Genomic DNA, 25,088 nt, shown 5'->3' with positions numbered 1-25,088 from the left:
ATTACCACCATTGTGGTGTAGTAATCTAATACTAGTTGCATAGCTTTATTGTATACCTGTAAAAGAGGGCGGAGCGATCCAATTTTCTGCCAGTTGCTGCGTTTCCGCCAGTCGAGCACCTCTCCAGGCTTTAGCAAAATCTGAGCACCCCGATAGTTGATTCCCTCGTATAGCACCCACCTGATTTTTTAAGACGAGACAAAAACATAATCAAGTCTCAGATATTCAACAGCAGAAATGAAAACAACACTTCCTTATCAGCTTTTATCGCTGTCTGGGGACTGACAGTCAGTCACCATGAGTGAAAATTTGGCTTGAAAATGCCAGTCCTTGTTTTAATATATTTCAATATCCTCCTTCCTCGTGTGATAGGATATTACAGGATGCTCATGAGAGCACAGAGACAGGCAGACATAAACAAACATGATTTTTCTATACCTGTTTTCTTTTTCTTTTCTTTTAATAGCACAAACTAGAAACCAAGCCTTTGATGCTGGTAGGTCATTGTTTTATCTTAAAAAATAGCTGAATTCTGAATCCTGGCTTCCATTCAATGCCTAGCAAAAGATAATAACACTGCTGAGTTTTATAACAGTCCAATTTTGCTTTGAGGTTAGATGTTGCTTTTCACTCGTTGCTTTATGGCTCATCTCTTCTGCAGCAAGAATGTGCCAGTCCAGAGGCAGCTCTGCCTTACTGCGAGCCCTTTACTTCCTCAGTGTTGGCTCACACCTACAGTCTAAATCTTGCACATCAGCAGCAGGTTTCCACCATCGATCCATCTGTCAGTACTGCCATTCTGCAATATTAGATGTGCTGACCCTGCACTGCATTCAATATTTCTGAATCTGCAAAATGCCATGTTATAGTCTATATGGTACACCCAAACGAATTTTTTAACTACAGAGGAATCTTTTTAAAAAATCATCTTAGTTATACCAACAGACATCAAATAAGTACAGGTTGCACAGACAACTATGGAAATGACACCAGAAAGTTCTGGAAATGTTTTGACATGTTGACTAAAAAGATAATAGCGTCTGAATTTGAAATAAAACCAAAAGGAATTAAGAGGTGGCACTGCTGAGTAACAACAGGCCACTGTTGTGTGAGTGAAAAGTAAAGAATTTTTATTTAGTGTAACGTGTCGCTTAGCGTTAAAGAAATATTTGGGAGCAGACCAGAATGAAGCTGTTAAACACAAACCACAGGGTATCCTTAGTAACGGCTTAGTAACGGCTGGATAACCAAACGGGTTTGAAAAGCACTCACAGGCCTCCTTCCACCAGCACAGACTGGACTCTGCCACATCCTCCGGCCAGCTGGAGGTTGACTGATCCGTCCGTTAGGACCACCCTCTTCCCACGCAGACCACATCGCTCAAAAAGAGTGATGGATGGAAGTGAGAACTCCTGCCAAGAGTGAGAGAAAGGACAAGTGCATTAACAAGCGCTGAAAGCTCCAGGTCATACAGGTTGACATTAAGGTTATTTTGAAGTTACCCTGGAAACAGGCCACACACACACCTTGTGCTCCCTGGCATTTTCACTCCCTGTTTACTGTAAAAGACAGACTGCCTTCTAAATGCACACTAATGTCATGGGTCAACGCATTTAATACTGGATGGTGATGATGTTGATGATAAGGAAAGAAATAAGCAGAAATGTGTGAATTTTTCCCTTCTGATACAAAATCACCATTGTTGACAGTTATACTGTTTTTATTTTAACACTTAACAGTTTCAGTTTTGGGATGATTCATCCATTGTTTTTTGACAAGATGTCAAAAAAGTATTAGTTTTAAAAATTTGGAAAAAATCAAAGAAAAAGATGGAGATGCAGTTTAATAAAAAAAATCAAACGAATGCCAGAATTGAACAGCATTTGGGATAATAAAAAAAAACAAACATATGCCACATGACAGAGATGTGTACTTTCCACATCTGCTCAGGTCCGAGTCATTTATCATTAAAGGGTGAACCCAAAACTCCAAAAGGATGTCCAAGTGGTGTCCAACTTTAGTGCAACTGTGCAGATTACAGGCACAATTCATGCACCCTTCAGACAGACTCTCAACAAGCTTGAAAAACTACAATAGCAATGGATATTTGTCTGTGATGCCTTCAGCTGTCAATTACAAATTAGTTTTTGTAGCTTTGCAAGACCTAAATACTGATGAGAGCTAATTTAATGCTTAATCTCCTCCTTAAATAGTGTTGCAGTTCAAAAATGTATTTAATTCTAGAAAACTTAATGTCTACATCCCAGGGTTTAATGACCAAAAATAACATGTTTCAGTTTTAGGCTGGCAATCTGTAAAAGGGGAGTGAGTGTTAATTTGTTAGAAGAATTAAATTATAGACTTACAAAGCCAATAGTCTGTAGTGACAGGATGGAGGAGCTTGTACTGACACAGCCCATTGATCTCAGATCTGGGTAGTTTCCCACTTCTAACACATACATCCTGCAAGTGAAGTCTTGGCCCTCAAAAGCCATCCAGCTGCAAGAATACATAAATGCAATTACACAAATATACTGACACACACACAAGAAGAACAAAAGCACAAAAAATGTGCCCATGTTCTGCACTGAATAAGATAGATGATCATTGTGTAAACCTACCTGCACTAAAAAGATTTTCAATTTTAACACTATTCAAGCTTGAAGGTGAACAAGAGCTTTTACTGAGCTACTGAATTCTTACTTATTAATGGGCCAAAGCAAAATAGTATATTAATATTAATGATGCATTTTATAATATGTAATGCAGGCAGTGTATCACTAGCAACTGCCATATGGCATTTTTGTCTGTTTAGAAAGTGTAACAGTGACAGCCTGAAGCAGACTCTAAATCACAGAAATTGCTTTTTAATGTGACCGATATGCAGTTACAATTGTAGCAGATCACCTTGGGACATCTATCTCTAAAATCTGCTATTGAAAGGCTGTTGCAAAGTGTTTTTAGTGCCAAAGATTCACCTTACAGCCCCGCAGTGTGACAGTTTCTTCACAATGTACAGTATTACTCACCTGCCAGCTAGAACCTTGCATGAGGCCACAGAGAAACCATCCTGCAGGGAGGTCACATTGTCCTCCAGAGTGAGGACAGAGCCCTTAAAACCTGGATCAGAGAAAAGCTGCACCTGAGGCACACACAGCAAAAAAACAAGACTGAGTCATCCACTCTAAGCTCCTCACCTCCTCGTCACATAATAATTGCAATAACGCTGCAAAATTAGATGTGCTTTCTTTCTTCCTTTTTAAATGCCTACCTTAAATTTGGATGTGTTCTCAAAATCATCCTGAAATGAAAATGAAAAAAAAAGAAAAGATTATTGAGACTGATTCACATGCACTGAACCACAAAAGAGAGTGGCGCTGATAGGAAAGGAGAGATGCAACATTGTGGGTGGTATTGCTTTAACTTGTGTGTGTGTGTGTGTGATATGCCCTCCCTCCACTCCGTTTTCCTGGCTTTACCTTTCCTCATGTCTCATTATCTGTGTTTTTTGTTTTTCTTTAATCTCTGTGTAGTCTGTGTGTGTGTCTGCCTGGGCATTGCACTCCATTCCTGCCCCTTTAATCAACTCACCTCATCCACGAATCAAGCTCCTGTAGCATTCTGTGGCTCGCTTTGAATCGTTCATTCCCTTATGTGAGTCTAACACTACTCCCACTTCTGATTTAGTTTGTTACTCATGTTATGTGACCCTTTGAAGCAACTCTTTGTTTCCGTGTGCATCCTCATCAGCCAGCCTGGCTCTTGCTCACTCTGCCTCCAGCAGCCTGGCTTGCTTGTCCTGCTCTCATAACAGGCAGCACGCAGCAGCCAACAAATCCATCTAACAGAGAAACTCGACCGATTCTTTTCACAGTTTGACAAATAATAATCAAATCAAACTCCAGCCGGTCACAAACCGATAGCAGACTGAAAGGCATTCACAAGGTCCAGCAGACACTCTTCAACTCTTCTGCATTAAAAAAAAAAAGCTGGGTCCAATGATGTGCAGGGCTGTGCTGTCAGAGGTATTGACACATTTTGAACCTCCCTTAAAACCACCATCGGGCCTATTCCCAGAAAAAATTACTGTAACTCGTTTGTACAAACCACTAGTCAGTTGATCTAACCTCTGTCATCTCAAAAGCCTTTGAAGGATTGATACTCACATCAAAGACTCCATCGCTGCGGATCTTAACCACTATTGCCTACTGGGCAATGACAATGCCATCTCTGTGGCTCTCAATACAGCCTTTTATCACCTTGACAAATACGGCACGTCTCTGTTGACTCCAGCTCTACATTTATCACATCCTTGACAAGCTGGTGGACAACCTCAATGCAGTAATCCGACTGCATATGCAAGTGGATACTGGTTTTTTTTTTTCCCTCCCTCAAACTGTTAAAGGATGCGTACTGAACCCTTTTATGCACTTTTGACTCATGCGAACCCATCCACAACTCTAATTCCATTGTTAAGCTAGCAGATGATAATGATGACAATGAGACTGCATATGAGGTTCAGAAGCTATGTGCCAAATCTGACCTTAAACACCAAAAACACCATGGAGATTACTTTATGTTTCAGGATGAGAAAGCCAGACATACGCTTGTATACATCAAAACAAAGGCTATGGAGAGAGATCGCAGCTTCAACGTAATAGCAGCTACCATTACAGAGGACTTTTCCCAGGCTGGCAGTTGTGAGTAAAGCATAAATACATCTTTATTTCCTAAATTTAAGGAGAGCTCACCTCCTGAAAAGCGTGCTTGTATACTTGGACAGATGAATATAGAGAGTACCCTCAAAACTGCGTGACAGCTTGGTAAAGCAGCTGTGACTAAGCCGACATAATGTCCTTCCACGGCGTTGCAAAAAGGGTACAAAACATTGTGGGCACAGAGCTGCCATCTTTAGAGCATCTCTAGATGACTCCCTGTGTGAGGAAACCCAAGCAAATCATCACAGACACTGCACACCATGGACACAATTCATTCAATCTCCTACCTGCGGCAGGTGCATGAAAGCTATCCATGCATGCGCAAACACACTGAGCTCTGACACTGTTGACCTCAGTCTGACAGTAAGTTATGTAAAGCGTTAACATGAAATATTTTACACTCAATTTAAGCCTTGTGTATATCAAATATATGTATGTAGTGCTGTCTTGTTGCAGACACACTTGCACCCTTGTTAACTGCCCTTTTATAACAATGATAATCCAATATTTTACTATTTCTTGTGAGGTTGCTATAACTAGTTTTGTTGTACTTGCATAATATCAAGACCCTGGTTGCTTGGCAGCCAGTTTCAGTAAACTGTGTTTTACTGCTATACTAACTTCCCTGTAAGTCTAGCTTCTGAGTCCTTTTTACATTTAAACTCCACAGAACTGGTTTACACAAATATCTGAGACAGACCATCTTAACTTTAAAGCTGAAGCCAAATAATTAATTTTTAATGACTCTACTCTAATTGGGACCGATCATTACAGCGTTTTACCGAGTCTTGTCTTGTGTATGCCTCTTTGTCATCATCCAGTTTGTAACCAAAGCAACTTCACGATGAGTCACTTTTGTGATCTAAGATATTTTTGCTTTCAGTCTAATGACAAGAATTTTCCTCTCTCATGCTGGGTAAGTAATTTTATTCACATTTCTGCTCTGCTTCATGCTCCCAGAGTTAATCCACTGTAAAGCCTGGTATCTGTCGCGTGTTATCCCTGACATTCATTTTCCTTTTTTAAGCATTCCACCTTAAATTTTGATTTATTCTGCAAGTGTATAAGTTGCTGGTTACAAGCAGCGAAACCACATGGTGAGTCACACTAGTACCTCAAGAGGAAGTGAAAATTCACCGGCAGTTGTGCAATTATTCATCGTGCAAAGCTGATGGAGCTAATCGTGCAGGTCAAGCAAACACACTGGCTGCAGCATTGATTAAATGTAAAATATCACAGTCGCCAGACCATCTGTCTAATAACCAGACAATGTTTCCACCCTGAGTCACCACTCTTACCAGCATGACGGGCATTGTTGAGCCAACTCTGTGCTGCAGTGCCCCCCAGTCCTCTGGGCTTCCATACAGGCCTTTTTCCAGGACATAAGGCTCGCCACAAAAGCCTGGCTCTTCAAACACAACCCAGCTGAGAACAAAAACAAAAGAGGAGCACCCTTTACTTTTGACATGACATTCTTTTTTCATTTTCATTTCATTTTAATTGGTAAAGAAACAGAATGTTTGATGGGCCGTGGCTGAAACCCACAAGAATTCAGGCACAGTTGTGCTCGTTCAGCAACAACTTGCGGTCAAAATCCAATACCTTCCCACATGATAGCATCTCAGCAGCTACTCTGTTGAAAAATGTGGCATGTCACGAGTGGCTGTGGGAGTGGGTGTTGCATTTGCAGAACTGTGTGTGTCCTAACGTGCAAGACTGAAAAACTGACAGTTGTCTCCCAGCAAAACAAACGGAATGCAAATGAGCCAATCAAACAGCAGAAGAACATGGGCGAGGCCGCGCAGTCTAATAACAGACTAGCAGCGCAGCAAGAATAACCTTTCAATGTCATGAGAGTCTTTTCTCATAAAGAAGGACGTGATGTTCCACTCCACATTATTAACCATTTTCTTCCTCTCCCTTAGGTAGAAGCAATCAGGAAAGCATGCCCTGCACTTCATTATTCTCGTTTGCTTCCTGTTTGTTTACTTCTGCATTTTTTTTCTAGCTGATCATACCATAAAGAGAGGCTGAAAGGCAAGCAGTGATGGAACACTCCCACTGCTCATTCCTACAGCATGTGGTTAAAAAAACAAAGATGGTGATAAAAATACCTCAAGGGAATAAAGAATTTCCAAATATAAACAGAATTCCTTGTTAACTAAGTTTAAAGATCCGAGTCTGCCTCCTCCACACTCTCCAAGAAGTCACAGAGTTGTTTCCCACTGCAAAGAGTCTGAGATAGTCCTAAGGTCAGGAACATATGTGCGGCAGACTAACCATTAGTGAACGAGGTAATCTGTCTCGACCTGTCAGCAAAGGTGTGGCAATCATGCCGCCACGCTCCAGAGAAGCAACGAAGGGTAATAAACCACACAAGACTTCACAGGAGCTATAGCCTGAACTAATCATCAAGCTGGTGGGAAGAAAAGCATCTAAAAACATGTAGAGTAGTCTAAGTCGTTCTCCATCAAGGTAGGTAATCAAGCAATATTTGTTAGAACCATACCCAAGCATTACACCACAAGTCTTGCAGGTTGAAGATGACTTTGCAAAGGAAAGTGTTTAACCTATTTCTAACAGCCGAAAATGCGTTTTTTATAAAATACCCCAAACTTTTATTTACCCTTAACGATCACAAAACAATAAACCATAATAAGCATGCTACTTACACACCACCGCCGACATCAATAGACTGCGTCTTCATGCCATAGCCCGTCTCATCCATGTTAATAACAGGCACTGAGAGGTCAATGTTCATCCCCAGCTCGCCAAAATCTCTGTCGCTGAATATTTTGAGGTGTGGAGACATGAAATCCTGTGACAAGAATAAAATCATTTTAGGAAAAGCTGCAGACAAACACACCTTGAAGATCAAAACAACAAATATGAGTGTTAGGAATAAAGTCAATTTACTCTAGGGAGTTATTTTTAAACTGTTATACATTTTTCCAATTACACCAATTACAAAGAATATGATTACACAACAGCTTATAGGTTTCTGATGTACTTGCACACCCTGTCCAAAAAATGAAGACAGTATCAGATTAGGCATGACACGAAATGTAGCTCAGCTGCAATCCTGGCATATCAGCATACCATCTTACATCAGCTGACGTCTCAGGTGATATCCTGATATACATCCAAATAGTAAATCTCATATAGGGTTCTCTATTTAACTTGCATGCACAATTGCACAGCTGCTTTGCAACCCGCCTCTACCACTCCTTTTTCATGCTTCTATCTGACTTAAATAGTATCTTATCTGTTATGTCTGATGTCTGCTCTGTTCTTTATGGGAGGTCTCACTGCCTCTATATTTCCACTTATATACAGGGAGGGGAGGGGAGGTCTCAGAACAGAGAAAGGCCAAAAAAATACATTACTGAAAACAGAAAACACAATTATCCTTCGATTAAAGTGGTCCTGACTGAAACGCTGTTTCTAGACAAAAAGCACCATAATGAAAGCGCCCTTGAGCAAAAACTGCTTTGGGGTAAGATTAATATATTATATGCAAGATGTTGATTTGTTTATAGAATCTGGGGCTTCCAAAAACTGTTTAAGCCTTCGAGTTGCTATTAACAATTTGTATATAACAATTTTCTGCAGACTTTATACGTTTTTTTTTTGTACATCCAAAAGTCAGCCATGCCCACTGGGGATACAGTGGAATGTATTTCTTTGCAACAGCTTCTTAAAACAAAAAGTTGTTTTTCCTTTCTTTCTGTTTAAACCAATTCCCCAACGAAGACTTGGAAAATTAGCATTTTGTCTACCATTTAATAAATATGTCTCTTCCTGCTTGCTAATGCTGCACACTCTTCATAGTCAGTGTTTATGTGGAAGGTTTTGGTCTCAATAGTTTTTATTATATTATATTTTTACATTAGCTCGCAGTCTAAAGAAGAAGAACAAGGTACTGAGCCCTGAAAATTGAATTGAATTGAATTGAATCGACCCCGACGAATCCACTGATGTGTGCATGACAGAACTAAGCTTTGTCAGAATGGGTGAATGCAGGTTATAGTGTGGAGCACCTTGAATGGTCTTAAAGCCTACAAAAGCGTGCTATTTTTATTTTTGACAATCAGCTGCAATCTGAATTGTAACCTTCATCAACTCAGAGTGGTTATGCAAAATTCAAGCATTAGTTGGCGGTTGCTATGAATCACACACTGGTATATGCTAAGCTCCTTGCTAGTTTTTTAGTGTTTGCAGTACTCACAGACAGTATCGGTCGCAATGACAGAAGTTCTGAGCCACCCCAGTCACTGCACTCCAGGTACTCTCCTTCCTCCAGGATATGCTGCTGACCCTCGAACCCAGACTCGCTGTAGCCCACCCAGCTGATGCAAGAAACAAAATGCAGCAAAGTCACTGATTAGAGCTAAACTGGTAGCTCCTGATCAAATTATTATATTATAATCATATTACATCAAAATCACTATCTTAGTCTAGAATAAACTTTGCTCCAGAGTAAGAGTGCCATTTAACTCCATCCTGTACAAGCAAAGGGACATGCAGAAGAAGACTCACAATCCTCCAATGATCTTCAAAGAGCCCACGGACTTCAGTTTCATTGTGTCAAGGTCTGCAGGAACATCTCCTTCACTCTCGCAAAAGCTGAAAATTTCACTGTCAACTTCCATATTGGAGCCTTCAAAGCCGGGCTTCTCATATAGAACAGCCTGCATCAAAGAACAGACAGCTTACCTTAACACACAGGTTATATTTTATTTCACTTCATTATATTTCCAAGGAACTACAAACTACATATTAAAAGTCCTATTTGACTGGCACAGCATTAAAACTGTGTGCATCTCAGTGGTTTTTACGTTGTCCAATTGCTGAATGACAGAATGACGCGTTCACCCTAAAAATAATCTGTTTATCTGATTCTCACATTGTTAGCTGTGGAAATTCTTGCTCTTAAAATAAACTGTGGTTAGTGTACTGGAACTTCCGTTACTTTTTGTGGTCTTAACTGAAATAAGCCTACAAGTCAAAAACATTTGGCCTAAAGGCCTTTCATAAACATGCTTTTCCTATATACTCAACACGGATATTACAGTTTGTGGTATTATTATTATATAATTTCCAGAATTTAACATTAAATTGCTTTTTCCTTTCTTTTTCTTCTTTTTGAGATCAAACAAAACAGAACTGCGCATACCTTGACTTCACTGGAATTCTCCACTTTGAAACCACCCTGGAACAGAGAAGTCATCATCATTAACAATGCTCTTCTCTAATTATATGCACATAATAGAACACCTGGCAGCAATTACACACATTCATAGTTCAACTAATTTTCTCAAAAATGTTCATAATTCCCTTGCCTGGTAGATGGAAGGTTGAGCTGAGCTATTGTCTCTGTGGGTAATAACATTAAACACTGCCTTTGGACATGACGTGACCCTTCACAATGCGGAAAAGGCAGAAATCGGAATGCCAGCTTTTGATAATTATTACTGAACACAACATGAAGCTGTGGCTTAAGGGGATGTCAGCAATTTTGCATAATTTCAGTTACATTTCATTTAAAGTAAAACTTCTGAACTACTTAAGAATTTGACCTTATGATTGCACTTGGTGAAAAATCGGGCTCATTAATTCTAAAGGGGTGGGATGTTTGTAACAAATGGCACGTCAGTCCAATATGTGTCTGCATCTCCCATAAAGCATAAATCTCAACCTAAGTGAATTACCAGAGGAACAGTGTCAGGAGAATCAAGTCAGAACATTGCTGGAAGTCACCCTGTCTCACATAGTCTTAGAAAAAAAAACTGAACAGAACAGAAATAGAAAGAAAGAGTCTTTTTTAGAAGCTTTGCCTCTATTGGAAATGCTGTTTGGTTTTGTGCAGGTGAGGGTGCTGCGTAATAGAGCTTGCAGGAGGCAGGACACGTCACACACAGTAGCTCGCTGTCAATTCTCTAGATAATTAATTAGCTTCACTATTCTTACATGGGCAAAACTTAACATCCTGACTGTAGCGTATCTGCAAAAACATATGCTACACTCATGACTCATCCTCTGGGAACTATAAATGTCTATGCCATGTTCTCAGCAGGTACTTTCCACAGTAGAAGGATATGTATTTTGATTTGAGACAGGTTTTATGTGAGCTGCCCTTCCTGACACAATCCCATTTATCTGCACTGGGACCAGCACGTGACCTCCTTAAGATTGCCTTTGTGACTCCTCCCAGAATCATCAAGGGTCAAATGTGTTAATGAGTGCACCACAGAGCCAGTCTGCATCACATTTTAAGTCCATTTACAAAAGCTCTGATGTTAATTTTTATCTGCAGGAAGGACACCATAACATACTCTGGAGATCAGCAGCACTGCTAACATTATAGACTCTAGGATCCTTAAATACGTATAACAAATTTTATAGCAATTGGCCTCATGGATGCAGAGATTTTACTAAAAAACTAAATCTGTATGCTTCATCCTTTAGGGATCACAAATGACTGTTCCAAAGCTTTTGGTTATGTATCCAGTAGTTATTTTATGCCTGGGACACATTTAGGGAATGATCAAAAGAGATCATTTGTCATTTTAAAATGCATTAGATGTTATACAATACAGTAATACAAACCATTTTAAGTGGTCTAAGAGATCCCACGAAGGGTGACGGGAAACCCCAGGTCTCAGGAAAAGGGTACACTCCTGTTTCCAGGACAGACACCATGCCCTCAAACCCTGGATCACTGAAAAGCAGCCACCTGCAGAAAGGAGGAATTCATGTTATTTAATCATCAAAAACCTTTATTCATATTATGCATAACAACAAAACTGTTGGTTGTCTTAAAACTAATGTAAGTGAGCACCTTAAATACTTCCATAAAAGAGCTGTAAAAAAAATCATTGTCATAAAAATAACAAACTTTCTGTTCCCTTTTTTTCCTCAACACATAAATAAGCAGCAGCTTTTTCAGCTGTGGTATCGGCAGAAGTGACTTATGGTTTTTCCTCAGTACATTAAGTATTGTCAGTTCAAGGCGGTGCTTTATTTGGGTTTAATTCTATATCTACCTCTGCTATGAGCTAAAGAACTAAAGCTAGGAATAAAGGCTATTTGTTTAAGAGCAAAATATCTGGGGACTGGCATGCTTCAATTCAAATCACTTTTCTTCACTATTCATATTTATAGCCCGGGCAGCCTTTGTGAGAACAATGCCCCCAACTTTGGTATTTTAAACCATGATGTGGCACAGCACAATGCCTCATACCAACAACCAGATGTGAGCCTCTGTCAGGAAAAATACACCCAGCTCATTCAGTCAGGACTAAAAAAAAAGAAGTGATTACCAAGAATTTATGTCAACCTTAACTTGCTAAATCCACAGAGTCTATCTGTTCAGTGAAGTCAACTGGGATTACTGCACGTAAAACACAACGCTACATCTGCTGAGCAGCTGCCTTCACTTGTCACAGACAGACAGGAGAAGCTACAGTGGCAGAATTTGCAATTATGTGTTGAGATGAGCTGGCATCTGACAGCAATTAGTTTTGTTTTTGCTGCTGACAAATGCTGAAAAAAAATCCTGTGCATTAAGTATTGTAGGTAAGCCTACAATACTCGCTTTAGAGGAAAAGCTCTAACTAACAGCATTCATTCCCTTCTGCTGTAGGGCACAAAATGTACTGAATAGCTACACCTATAACCAAGAAAAACATTCTTGTGCCATTTGTCAAATTCTCTCCACACCTTTGTCTGTTTCTCACTTTCTGTCAATTGCTCCTCCTCTACTACTCTGCTTCCCATGTGTCCCAACTCCCGCTCTCCCTCATTTCTAACATGCAACAGCAGGACAGACATTCCTCGGCGGGCAAATGAATGAGAGTTAAACCGAAGCCCAATATAGGCACAGCGGAATGTAGTAATGATTATTATCACAGTTATTTCTCAGAGCAAAACACAGAGAAGATCTTATTAAAGAGACAGCTCTGATTTAAGCGCAGCAGGTAAGAGCTCATCAAAAGGAAAAAAAACAACATCACTGACAAGGACTGAGATTGTCTCATTTTCTAAAAGGTGCATTTCTTGTATCTTTATGGACTGCATGCATAAAACAACAATACTTACACCCCAGAGTGCACTTGAATGGAAGCAGTACTCAGTGGGATGCCGAATGAGCCAGTTTCTATTGTGTCGTCGTGGTATGGTGTTACTCTGCCGTGGCCTTCGGGTTCAGTAAACAGATCAATATGGGGGATGCTGTAATCCTACAGAGGGGGGGGGGGGGGGGGGGGGGAGGAGGAAGAATAGCCATTATTAGCAGTGGTCCACACAAGATCTTCAATAATTCCTCCCAATAAATCCAAGGAAGATCTTAACTAGCTGACTTGTATTCTTTTCTGCTCTGGAGTCTGGATTGAATATCAATAAAACAATGCAGTCTGTTAGCTACATTTCAGATCCAATGTGAGGTGAAGATAATGTCGATACTGAAGACCATGCAAGGTGGAGTTAGTGTACTCACCCTGACAGCAAGTCGAATAGAGCCGATCACCATTGGCGGGCTGTTGTGCGGTTCTGTCCCCACTTGAGGTTCTGCCCAATCGTTTGCCAATTCTGTGCTCCCCTCCTCCAAGGCGATGGTGCGGCCCTGAAAGTCAGGCTTCTCATACAGCATCCAGCTAGTTATGAAAACATAATCATCATAATCACAATCAGATAGCTAATGATCAAGGTTAAAAACTGTGGATTACATCACTAATTCGACATTTTTGGAAATACACCTATTTGGTTGCTCGTTGAAAGCTACATGAGTGAATCAATATCGTTCTCCTGCTATTTTAAGAATACACCTGGCAGTTGGTTAGCACAGCTGGCTCTACCAGCTCCTCTTTAGCTCACTAATTAACACATTGCTTCTTCCCCAATTTCATTGCAAAGTGGAAGAACAGCACATCTTTGCAGAAAGTCTGGCAGCCATGCTGTGAATGAGATGAAATTTGTGTTTTTAAAAGGACAGGACAAGAGCTTGTTACAGTAGTCCTTGCTGCTGGAACTGAGGGCGCTGTACTTTTTAAGTCTTGCTTTTTATTGAATATGATAAAATGCTAATTTAGTGTATCTTGATGTAGCCGCTGAAGGTCAGATCTGAACACATTTCTAATTTGATTTTTTTTAAATTATTTTAGCACCAGAATCAAGCTGTGCTTTTCTTACCCAGCACAAAAAATTAGATTTTTATTTTTCAATGTATGTATTGTATTTTTTTTTAGACAGCATCATTCCAAACATCTACCTTGAATATCAAAAACAGTATCTGACCACTGCAAAGAAGTATAAAGAACTACAAAGCTAAGAAGTGCAAGCCAGAGGATGCACCTGCACACACACAAGCACACGGCTGGTGTTTGGCACATTCCTGCAAATGGTATTAGACACTTCACAGGTGCCTGGACCACGTCAAGAAAAGCAGGAATGGTAAGGGTAAAAAAGGGACTGATAGCAAAGAAAATATGAATGTAAAGCGTGCAGGGTTCTAAATAAATAATAAATAAGTTTGGTTATCAAGTAAGACTCTCAGTGCTCATGCTTCATTAAATTAGCTTGGTGTAGAGCCTCAACAGAAGATTTTGGCATCTCAAAACCACATGAAACCAATTAAAGCTATACGGGGCATTTTCTTTTTCATCATCTGACATTTTGGCTGAATATTTGTTACTTACCATCCTCTAACAACCTTCACAGATATGAAAGGCGAGAGCTGCAGAGATGTAGCATCTGGCATATCCCTGTAAATCTCATATGCCTGGCCACTGAACTGAGGTTTTTCAAACAGCACCACCTGCATAGAGAAAAGAAGGACAGTGTCAAAAAATTAAAAAAAAGTTATGAATAATGAAGGAGTAAACCACAGTTGTGAAAAAAGCAGCTTCTCTAGAAACCTCTTTGTTATGTTTTGTTTGTTAATAAGCCTGCTTAAAATTCTAAATCTTTACATATATTCTCTTCTGTTTGTTTTGGTTAATCCCAGTCGTCATAGTTCAAGCCTCTCCAAAGGTAACACAGGAGGTAAACTGAATTAATGAACACCTAATATGTAGGAAAGCAACTACAAATGTTGAGTGCCCCGGGAATTACTCGTCCCTTGTAACAACTACTAATGAAGTTCTGCAGTAATGAAAAACCACAGGATCTGCACTACGTTGGCAGAACTGAATTCTGTGATTGCACCCAGCTGAGCAATTGCTCAAGACTTTTTTTTTTACTCTGTTTACCCACGAGAACACCATATGAAAAACAGATGTTTTCACAGAACAGAGACTTGTCTGTTCAGATTCCTCTCTCCCATCTTGTTTCTATTTCGTGATGGTAAAGTTGTGCCTACTGTACCTTTCCAGGGCGTTTGTGAAATCCCTTCACAGTTCTTATCTGGAATGCAGAAACACATAGTTAAGATCAAAGTAAACATCTCGACAATACAAAAGAAGTTGATATGAATTTGTTTGTGAAGAAGCTGTGCCTATGACCTTTCAGTTTTACCCCCAGGGACATAGTGGGCATGTGTTGAGGACATTCCTCTCATTTCATATCTAAGCACCCAAAACCAGAGACCAGCCAAAACCAGAGTGCAATCAGCGTAAGCTCGTGATGTTGATTGCACAAAACGGCAGTAAAATTAAACTAAAAAACAAAAAATCAACAGCAACTAGAAACATCAAGTCCAGACTTTTCATTATAACTGATTTATAATTTACATATTTCATGCTGTTTTGTTGCTCTCCTTCTCAAGGTTCATGCTCGGAAACGTGTTATATCTATGTATCATTAATTATCTGAGCCTTCTCTTATATACTCAGTATTGAGAACTGTCAATTGAATCTAATAAACACTTTAAATACTGTAATATACCAGCTTGGGCTTTGTAAAAACAAGCTTTTACCATTTACAGAGAACAGCAATCGTCATACAAATTCCCTTCAGCTCAATTCAGCTTTATTTATGCGGCCATTGGCCACTTTGTTAGATACACCTATTCAACTGGAAATATATAGTCAGTCACATGACAGCAACTAATTGCATGTATACATGTAGACATGGTGAAGACAAACCAATAAAGTTCAAACCGAGCATTAGAATGGAGAAGAAAGATGATTTAGGTGACTATAAATGTGGCGTGGTTATCGGTGCAAGACAGGAAAGACAACACCAGGTCTGATGAGTCTCAATTTCTGCTGCCACATTCAGATGGAAGGGTTTGAATTCAGTGTAAACAAAATGAAAGCACTGATCCAGGCTGCTGGTGCTGTAATGGTGAGAGAGAGATTTTCTTGACACACTTTGGCCCCATCAGCACCAAACGAGTTTTATTTAAATGCCAATGTATTGCTGAGTATTGCTGCTGACCATGTCTACCCCTTTATGACCAAAGTGTGCCCACCTTCTGATGGGTACGTCCAGTAGTGTACATGTACAGTTGACAAATCTGCAGCAACTGTGTGATGCTATCATGTCAATATGGACCAAAATCTCAGAATGTTTCTAGCACCTTCCTAAATGTGAGATTTACATCAATTCTGAAAGCAACATGGTGTTTAACCAGGTACTAACAATGTGTACCTAATAAAGTGGCCGGTTACTTCTGAGCAGATTAACTTTTACATGGACTCCACTGGAGCAAATTCCAGACACAGTGTTACTGAGAATAAGAAAGCTTCCCTACTTGTGATGACCAAAAAAAAGAAAAGAAAATGTAATTTTTTCCATGAAAACCACATGTGGTGTAGCTCCGAAAATAGAAATAGCATCCAACTCTCTTACCAGCACAGCAAGCTGGCTTGTATCTGGCTTGTCAGAAAGTAAGAGCTGATACTTATGCGCTTCAAAGCAATCCACAGCTTTAATTTATGACAATAAACCTTTTATTCATCCTTCAATAAAATGTTTGTAATGAATTCAGAACACTTACATTACTTCTAAGTACTCCCTGCGGCTGAGCCGGAGGCTGCTTTAGTTCGGGGAGGGTTGGTTGTTTTGTTGGAGGAACAACAGGAAAGCATGGAGCAGCAGTGTCAGGAAGCACCGGACCTGGTTTTGCAACGCTGTCCGCTTCATCTCCAACAACAGGAGTGGCCATTTTCTTAATTAACTGGTGTGTAAAAAGAAAACAATGGAGTAAGGATAAATGTTTTTAAGGTGTTTGCTTATGAAATATGCTGTGGCAACGTCTACTGTGGTTTATTTACTAAAGTGCCATTTCCATGTCTCTCCTGTCAGTCGACAGGAAAGCAGAGTTCTGTGCTTTAGCTAAATAGCTTTGCTCTGCTTCAACTCTGCTGAGCTTGCTAGTTACATTGTGTCTCTGTGCTAAAAGGACAACTACACTGACACTCACAACTTTTAGTTACATGCAGAAAAACTAACCTCTGGTTTGACTTGATCCTGTCCTTGTATGCTCTGTACTGGCTTTACTTGATCTCTTGGGAGGTACTTCTCTAAATAGTCAGGCAGTTTGATGTCGTTAAAAGAAGGAAGTGGAGGACCTGAGTCACTAACCACAGCCTCTGCAGCACGGGTTTCCTCTTCACTCTGCTTGGCTAGAGTGTCTTTGATTGAAGCTGTGGCTGACGGGCTTGGTGGGGGTGGCTGGGACGAAGGTGGAGGGCTCAGCTCGGAGGCTTCAGTAGGCGATACGTTTCCTGAGCCAGTGCCCTCTGACTCGGCTTGAACTCCATTTCTCCTTCCTCTGTAAAGGGAGGTGAGACTACTCAGAACGCAGCTCCCCTCCAAGCGAGACTTCACCTTGATTTGATCATCTTTCTGTTCCTTCACGTCCTCCTCTTCCTTGACAGGGGTTTTGTCCCTGAGGCGAGAGTGTGTGTCTAGGCTATTAAGCAGCATGCTCTTGTCTGCAAAGCTAACCCTGGCAGGCTTCAGGACAGATTTTGTATCTGTGTTTGGGTTCTTGGAAAAAAGGCTCAGTGATGTGTTTATGGTAAACTCAGGCTTTTTTCTCAAGCCAAATGTAAACTCCTCTGGGTCAAAAGTCTTCTCAAAGCGGTCCTCCTTAATGGCTGGCATTGCAAATGGGGGCTGAGGTGGTCGGAGGTGGTTGTGCTTCCGTGGTGGGAGGGAAAATGGGGCACAAAGTTTCTTGATTTTCTCAACAAAATCATGATCATCTAGCTCGCCAGGAGTGTCCAGAAGATTGCTCTCACTTCCAGAAGAAGTCAGCTTTTGCTCCTGGACTTTAAGTTTCCATTTGGGGAAGTCCACATCCAGCCAGCTGGAGGGGGCATCTTGCTGTTTCGAGGAGTCATCTTTGCCTAGACCCCGTGGCAATTGGAACTTCTTCATGGATGAATGCTGTATTGAGCCTGGGATCAGCCTGTTAGACTCTGGGGAAGTGGGTGCTTTTGAAGACCGTCTCAGATTGTTATCAACAGGCTCCTTTTTAACTGGCTTGACTTCTAAATGTGTGGAAATGTCACGATTGATATGAGATGAAACTTCATTCACTGGCAAATGCAATCCCATCACAGCTGAATTCTCAGTCACATTCACTGTGTGGCTAGCAGCAGTGCTATCAGGGCGGCTCTGTGTTATGTTTTCAGCATCCCTGAGTGGTGTAATATCGCTGCCATTCTCTATATTATTGGATTCATCAGACAGTGTGTGGCCGGAGGCTGGTTTCGTCATATCTCCAGAGGTACTGACTTCTGAGGTCACTGATTTGACAGTTGAGCTTTTTTCCTCATCTTCCTGCCTACCTCTTTCTGTGTTTGCAGATTTGCAAACAGAAGTAGAAGAAGGCTCTTCCACATATGATTCTTTGTTTTGCCCATGTGTCATGTCAGTGATTGAAAATAGAGTGTCATTAGAGACTTTTGCCTTCACTTCCTCACTGGCCGTAGCTGCTTTGGTAATAGGATTTGTGCTGGAGAACTCTGAATCATTAGCTCCATGTGTACATGAGTCATCCCATGAATTCTCTGCTTTTTCCACAGATGCAGAATTAGGCTGTGCAATCACCACTGGCTCTCCTTCTGTTCTGGGGCTTTCTGCAGAATGAGTCTGCAACTCAGAAGGCCCATTTATAAGCGTCTCTACCTTCCCAAGCTCTTTATCACTCTTGGCGCCACTCACAGCCTCATTAGCCTGGGTGATGGTACAAACAGCAGCTTTTTCTGAAGGTGCAGTCACCGACTGACTGAGATGTTGTGTTTGAGCAGGGAGATCTGATGAGCCGCTGCTCTTTTCTGACCGAGAAGCTGGTTCTGGTTCTTTCGTTTCTGGTCTTATTATGTCTTTAACCAGTTGTGTCTCCTCATTTTTTTCCGGATTTTTTCTTTCATCATCCCTTGCAACACTTTCCTCTTTCCCTGTGATCGCCTGCACACTGTGTGAAACCTTGGGCTTTGCGGCACTTTCATCTAGAGGCAGGCGCTGCTGTGGTTTTTCTTTAACTTTCTCCTCAGTCTGATTTGTTTTCTCACTCACCACCTTCTCTAATCTCACCACATCTGCAGGTTCAGCGTGAGTTATTAGTTCTGTGTCCTTGTTTTGAGGTTGCTGTGTTTCTTTTTTACTAGGCTTCTTCCTTTTTTCTTTATCTTTTGACTCAAGTTGCACTGAAAATTCTTTATCTAATTTGGGAAGTTTAACAGGTGACTTCTCCTCCACTGCAGTAGGCTTCTCAATAGTTGGTTCAACCAAAGGTGATTGGGGGGAAACTAAAGGTTCTGTGACTTCCACAGAAGCCTTTTTTCTTTCCATTTCAAATGTCAGACTTTGTCTCTCTGCTTCTTCCTCTTTTTGGGGTAAATCAATGGAGTCCTTGTTAGCGGGCACCTTTGTTGTGCTGCTACAAGCAGCAGTATCAGGTTCATCTTTGCTGACAGATGGTTGAGGTAATCCTGCTGGTGTGTTTACTGACTGGTGAATATTCACCTTTTTAAATGAAGCATCTAACTGTTTCTCCTGTTTATCGGACTCCTCCACTTCCTTTTTAAATTCTTTCTGCTGGCTCAGTGGCTGTTCGTCAGATTTTCTTCTTTGAACTTGAGATGGCTCTTTTTCTGAAAGCTTTTTGGGAGAAGAGGCAGTCTCATTTGTTTCATCACTCTTATCTGGCTTTGTAGCGGTGACCTTTGACTTACTTGAAGAGCACTCTGGTTTGTTTTGAATGCTTGGACTGATCGGACTGGTTGGGTCTCTATTTTTCCGTCTTTTAGAGCGGGAGCCTGTTCTGCTAGGGCCTTTGGGAGATGGGCTAATGTTATTGGTCACTTCTTTGGAATCGCCTAGTTCTTCAGCTGGAGGATCTGTTTCAGCGCTGTTGGGTTTCGCACCTTGATCTGTTGCTTCTGAGACCACCGTTTCCTTTGTTTTCCAGTCTGTTTGTTGTAGTGTGGGAATGGACGTGTGCTCCCCTAAAGGAGTCGTATCTCGTCCTTCTGGTTTTAGTGCTATCTTTGACACTGCTTTTGTCTGTATCAGCTCTTTTGTATTCAGTTTACCTTGACTGTCCAGTTCTGGAGACTTTGACGTAACGTCTGCCACAGACGAGGTGGATTTGTGAGACATTCCTTTCACGGCCGGTGTTTGAGGCTTCACAGATTTATCCTCCGACACAGACACGTCTGTTAATTTCTGCACTCGCTCCCTGATGGTCATCAGCTTTTCCATGACAGGTGGCTGTTCCGTGCTGTAACGTTCAGCTGATCTTGACCTCTGATCAGACGCAAGAAAATCCACTTTCAACCGCTCGGTGGGTTGTCTATTTGGAGACACATCAGCACTCCTCGGGATTCTGAAGGTCTGCTTGTGGCCACCCGTAGGTTGTTGCTGCTGCTTCTCAAAAAGGCTGATTTTATCCGCAATCCTGGCAGTCGTTGGCTTACGCTCTTCATCAGCCTTCTTTGGGGTGTGTACTCTGTGCAAACAAGAGGTAAATATATCAAAGAACTTCTGAATTTAAAGTCATAATCCATTTATGACCCACCACACCTGCCATAGAGATTTCTATTTGTTAATCACTTAAGAGATAAGAATAACCCGATCCATTTTTCACGTCCTCTATATATTATGAAATCAGTCCTTAGAGCACAGCACTGATCTTTGCATTATGAATCATGGCGTTGTTTCACTGTGGATACAGTGAAGCAATGCTGCTTTTCATCTAAAGCTGTAGCCTGCTCTTTTACCAGTAATACTGTCTTAAACAAAGCTGGAGCTAGCATAAGTATCTGCTAATAAGGGGACATCGATGAGTTAAATATTCAGTCTTGACCCTCAAAAACAAACAAACAAAAGATAGCATTTTAAGTGAGGTTTACTTATTTAGTTACACTTACTTTACTTACTTTAGTGAGCGTTACTGAAAGACTGATAGATGTATATACACATGTGGTGATTAGCCAGTGTTCTATCTATGTAAATCAAACACTTTTACTCCTAAATTCAACTTACCTGCCATCATTCTCTGTTTTGGGTGTATCCTTTTCATCACCTTTGGTATTCTTTAATGCTGCATTCCAATCCTTGTCATCTTCAGCTGGACTTTTCTTTGGATTCAGACGAACATGTTTTCTAAAAAGCTTCACCTCACTCTGAGAAACCTTAATGCTCCTGCGTTTGGACTCTGGTGTCTCTGTCTTCCTTTCTACTCTATAAAAATCGTCATCGCCCTCCATGTCTGCACCTTCATCCGCCACACAGTTCAAGTCTTGGAGGTTGTCCAACTGCTTGACCGTGGCGGGGCAGGAAGTCTTTCTTTCCCCTCCTTCAGGTGAGGCCTGTGAGGTGGGGTTTTGCTCGGAGGAGGAGGAGTCTTCAGGTGCCTCACTTTTGCTCTTTAGACTACTCACTAAGTTATCTGACTTAGGGAATCCCTCTGAGGCAGGTTGTGCAGTTGGAGGGATTGTTTCCGCAGGAGCTTTCCCTCCATCGCCCTGAGAGTTTTTCCTTCTTTTTCTGGCCGAGTTTTTACGCCCCATAATGTCTTCTTCTATTTGTTCTTGATCTGGTTCAGGCTCTAACTGTGAGTCTTTGTGGGATTTTAGTGGCACTCCTACTAGTGCGCCGTAATAATCCTGTGCCCCAGCAGCAGATCTTGCATTTGTCTCTTTGTTCTCTGCACTTGAGCTATTTGCTAAATGAAAACTTGGTGATGACTTTGCCTTAGGGAGGACTTGAAGGCTTTTTGTGAGTTTGGTGCGGACAACTTCCTGCCCAGCACAACTGTTCTCACCACACTGAATCACACTCGTTTCCTCCAGGTACACATGGAGCTTCTTGCCTGTCTGGGCCTGTGCTTTCCTCTGGGCCTGAGGCTGGGTGTGGGCCTGGTCAGAGTACCATGCCACACCCTGTTTAGTAGATGAATAGAGATGTGTCAGATGGCTGTCATTCCTTTCAGGATTCCCACTTGCTGAAGTACATCTGTTGCTCTCCTCCCTGTCCTGTCCTGTTGTCTGCCTACTGCACTCCCAAAGCTCCTCCTTTTTTGGACCTCCTACTCCCGTCTCAGCGCTGCACACAACAGGGCCGTCTCTGTGGGCAGACTGCGTGGCGTTCTCCTCGTCACAAGGGAAAACGTCTCTGAAGAAACCCTGAAGATGGGGATTCTCCTCCTCTTGCTGCTGTTCTCCAGCCCAGGGTCTCACAGTCTCCTCACTTTCCACTTCTCCCTCTGACTTAAGAGTGTAATCGCCAGTTGAGGGGGCATTTTCAGTAGGAGTCTTCGGAGCCTTTCCCCTCCACGGAGAGAGCCAACTGCCAATACGACCCAAGACTCCAGTACTTGGCTGGTCTTCGGGGCTCTCAGACTAAAGCAAAGCACAGAAATAACTCAAGTAAATGTCAGCTTCAAAACGTAGCTGCAATTTGCAAACATGCATATTTCCGGTGAATATGCGCAGAATTTAGATAACATGACAGTAATACAAACTGTCTAAATGGACAAAGCAAAGGAGTGCAAGCTGGAGCTCCGAAGAAAATATAAGTGAGGGTTTCCTGTTCATTGAGATTTATTTATTTTTTAGTACAGCCATGCATCTCTCAGCATAGCAAAGACATGCAAGGGTGCTTATAACCTGTAAGCTTACCGTAGAAAATACCATATCATTCAGACCCTTTATGTAGGCTGTGAACATGATTTTGGTTTAGAACAAAAACTCCTACAGAGCATAAAACACAAACAAAATCATTCCACCAGGACAAACAATAGCAGTGTGAAAGAGCAGAAAAAACATCACATGGATCAATCTGACAGATCCATACATAACTCTCTAATTTGAACCAGACACTCTTGGCAGTCATTTCAAAATCGACTTACCCTGAACTTCACATGGAAGAAAAACTTTGATCTCGACTTCAAAATGTAAACCGCTGCTTAAAAATCTTCTCTAAGATGTTTGTCTAGCTGATGGAGAAGCTGCGTTTAGTCCCCGTTGCTTGCAGTAAAGCATCCACAACTGTAATAAGAGCGCGGCAGAATGTGGCTTTGGAGATGTGCGTGATATTTTGAAGTTCCAGCCCCTCCATCAGAACGCGCGCAGCCCAGCGCTAAAAGCGATGCTTTCAAGTGCTGCTCGTACACATCTCCCAACATGCAAACATGAACGGCCCGATGAAGCCGGTTTGTCAACAGGTGTTTTTTTTTCCCACGTCAGCAGCTCAACCGCAGTTTCATTTTGCTGGTATTTAGTTTGGCTGAAGGCCAACTTTTAGCATCAGATATACGTTGAAATGATTGGCTATATGACTGGCTGCTATTAGCAGTTTAAAGCTTTAACTAACACTTACTGGAATACCTTTAGTTATAATAGGCTTAGTAACTCCTTCCAAGTCAAACAAAATCAGTTTGTTTGTTTTAAATTAAACGTGTTATTTTTTCAACTTGTTAAGTTAAGAGAAGCGGTTTGTCGGGGCAAGATATGCTTAAGATAGATATAATTAGCCATCCATCCATTCACTTCCCCTTATCCTTTTTCAGGGTCGCGGGGGGCTGGAGCCTATCCCAGCTGTCTTAGGGCGAGAGGCAGGGTACACCCTGGACAGGTCGCCAGTCTGTCGCAGGGCTTACACATAGATACAGACAACCATTCGCACTCACATTCACAGAGTTTCCAATTAACCTATGCCCACTTACTGCATGTCTTTGGACTGTGGGAGGAATGCAAACTCCACACAGAAAGACCCTGACCTGCTGGCGAAATTGAACTCCGGACCTTCTTGCTGTGAGGTAATAGTGCTAACCACTGTGCTGCCAGATTTAATTAGCCTATCTTTTTTATTTCATAATGATCACTGGAACAAAAAATGATGTATTATTTACATGATTTCCCCAGTGTATATACAAGGCAGTCATGTCTTCTGTTGACGGCCTTCGCATAAGTTTAACTGTTTGCCTGTTACCTACCATGTTATGACTCATATTTCACATATTGGTAATATCACTGTAAATGCTTAGGAAAAGATCACAGCATAGTGAACAGTTTTTATCCCAGAGCCATCTCTTAACTTGACTTATCTCATCCTTGAACTCGACATACTTTCACCCAAACGTTAAGCAAAACAAATTTTGGAACTTCTGGCATAAATGTGCTGAATATTTCTAAGGGTAAAACTTAAAAAGCAAAATTTTAAGTAGTTATTCAATGAATGAATTTAATTCCATTATGTATATTGCTGCACGGGAATAAAATGACATTACTTGTAATACTTCGATTTTTTGAACATACTTAAAAAAAATCATTTCCTTGTTGACTACTCTCTGTTTTTTATGCTTTTTTGGTCCTGTGATGGTAATAAGTTTATATGTTTCTAATTTCTTCTTGACTTTTTGCACTTTCAGGAACAGTTGTAGCTATATCAACTCATCAGCTTATAAAAAAAACCCCATTCACTCATTTGTTTATTCAGGCACTCCTTTGCTGACCAAGTTCAGGATAGGATAGGAAATACAGTGCAGTAGCCACGTGTCTCATTGTTTAACATGTGCTGATCTAAAGAAGCAGAAGGAAAAAAAGAGCAATTGTCTCATCTATTGATGCAGTGTATCAGTGTCTCAGTATACATTTTACTGTGGGCTATTTGTTGCTGTTCTAAAGAAACAATGCAGTACATCCACAAGTTTGCTGCACTGCCGCAGGAGAATGAAGAACAAGTATACGCACTCATTTCATTCACTGAATGAGCTTATTTCCACTGAAAGAACTCAACATGAAGAACACTGAAATAAAATTACAAAACACCATAACATATAAGCACTAAGTAGCAACTATGTATAGGATACCTAAATGGTGACAATGCACAAGAAAGAAAAAATCTCATTATGTAATATAAGAGAGGCTTGTTGATAAATGAGTGTAGATTGCTTTGTGATTTTACAAATTT

At 41.1% G+C, this 25,088-nt stretch overlaps 1 protein-coding gene across 4 annotated transcripts in view; it reads right to left on the bottom strand.

Moving 5' to 3' along the window:
- LOC146501750 (uncharacterized) overlaps positions 1–25,088 on the bottom strand; it is a 28,684-nt gene that overhangs the window by 2,330 nt on the left and 1,266 nt on the right. Inside the window, exons 1-20 of one of the 4 annotated variants that reach the window (XM_085133137.1) lie at positions 23,026–23,297; positions 22,796–22,867; positions 21,159–22,516; positions 17,112–20,622; positions 16,657–16,836; positions 15,081–15,119; positions 14,414–14,532; positions 13,216–13,372; positions 12,819–12,958; positions 11,328–11,454; positions 9,895–9,930; positions 9,258–9,409; positions 8,947–9,067; positions 7,391–7,536; positions 6,017–6,143; positions 3,272–3,301; positions 3,030–3,142; positions 2,367–2,499; positions 1,273–1,412; positions 57–180 (exon numbers count right to left, since the gene is read on the bottom strand). In XM_085133137.1, coding sequence (XP_084989263.1) covers positions 57–180; positions 1,273–1,412; positions 2,367–2,499; positions 3,030–3,142; positions 3,272–3,301; positions 6,017–6,143; positions 7,391–7,536; positions 8,947–9,067; positions 9,258–9,409; positions 9,895–9,930; positions 11,328–11,454; positions 12,819–12,958; positions 13,216–13,372; positions 14,414–14,532; positions 15,081–15,119; positions 16,657–16,836; positions 17,112–20,622; positions 21,159–22,516; positions 22,796–22,843 — 6,801 coding nt within the window. In that variant the 5' untranslated portion in view covers positions 22,844–22,867; positions 23,026–23,297. Of the gene's footprint in view, positions 1–56; positions 181–1,272; positions 1,413–2,366; positions 2,500–3,029; positions 3,143–3,271; positions 3,302–6,016; positions 6,144–7,390; positions 7,537–8,946; positions 9,068–9,257; positions 9,410–9,894; positions 9,931–11,327; positions 11,455–12,818; positions 12,959–13,215; positions 13,373–14,413; positions 14,533–15,080; positions 15,120–16,656; positions 16,837–17,111; positions 20,623–21,158; positions 22,517–22,795; positions 22,868–23,025; positions 23,298–25,088 lie in introns of those variants that run through there. The other 3 variants (XM_085133136.1, XM_085133139.1, XM_085133138.1) reach the window with 3 other exon arrangements.

The sequence above is a fragment of the Neolamprologus multifasciatus genome, chromosome 15, assembly GCF_963576455.1.
Source record: "Neolamprologus multifasciatus chromosome 15, fNeoMul1.2, whole genome shotgun sequence".
Classification (NCBI taxonomy): domain Eukaryota; kingdom Metazoa; phylum Chordata; class Actinopteri; order Cichliformes; family Cichlidae; genus Neolamprologus; species Neolamprologus multifasciatus.
Note: the sequence above shows the minus strand (reverse complement) of the source record. Positions and strands in the feature narration are given on the sequence as shown.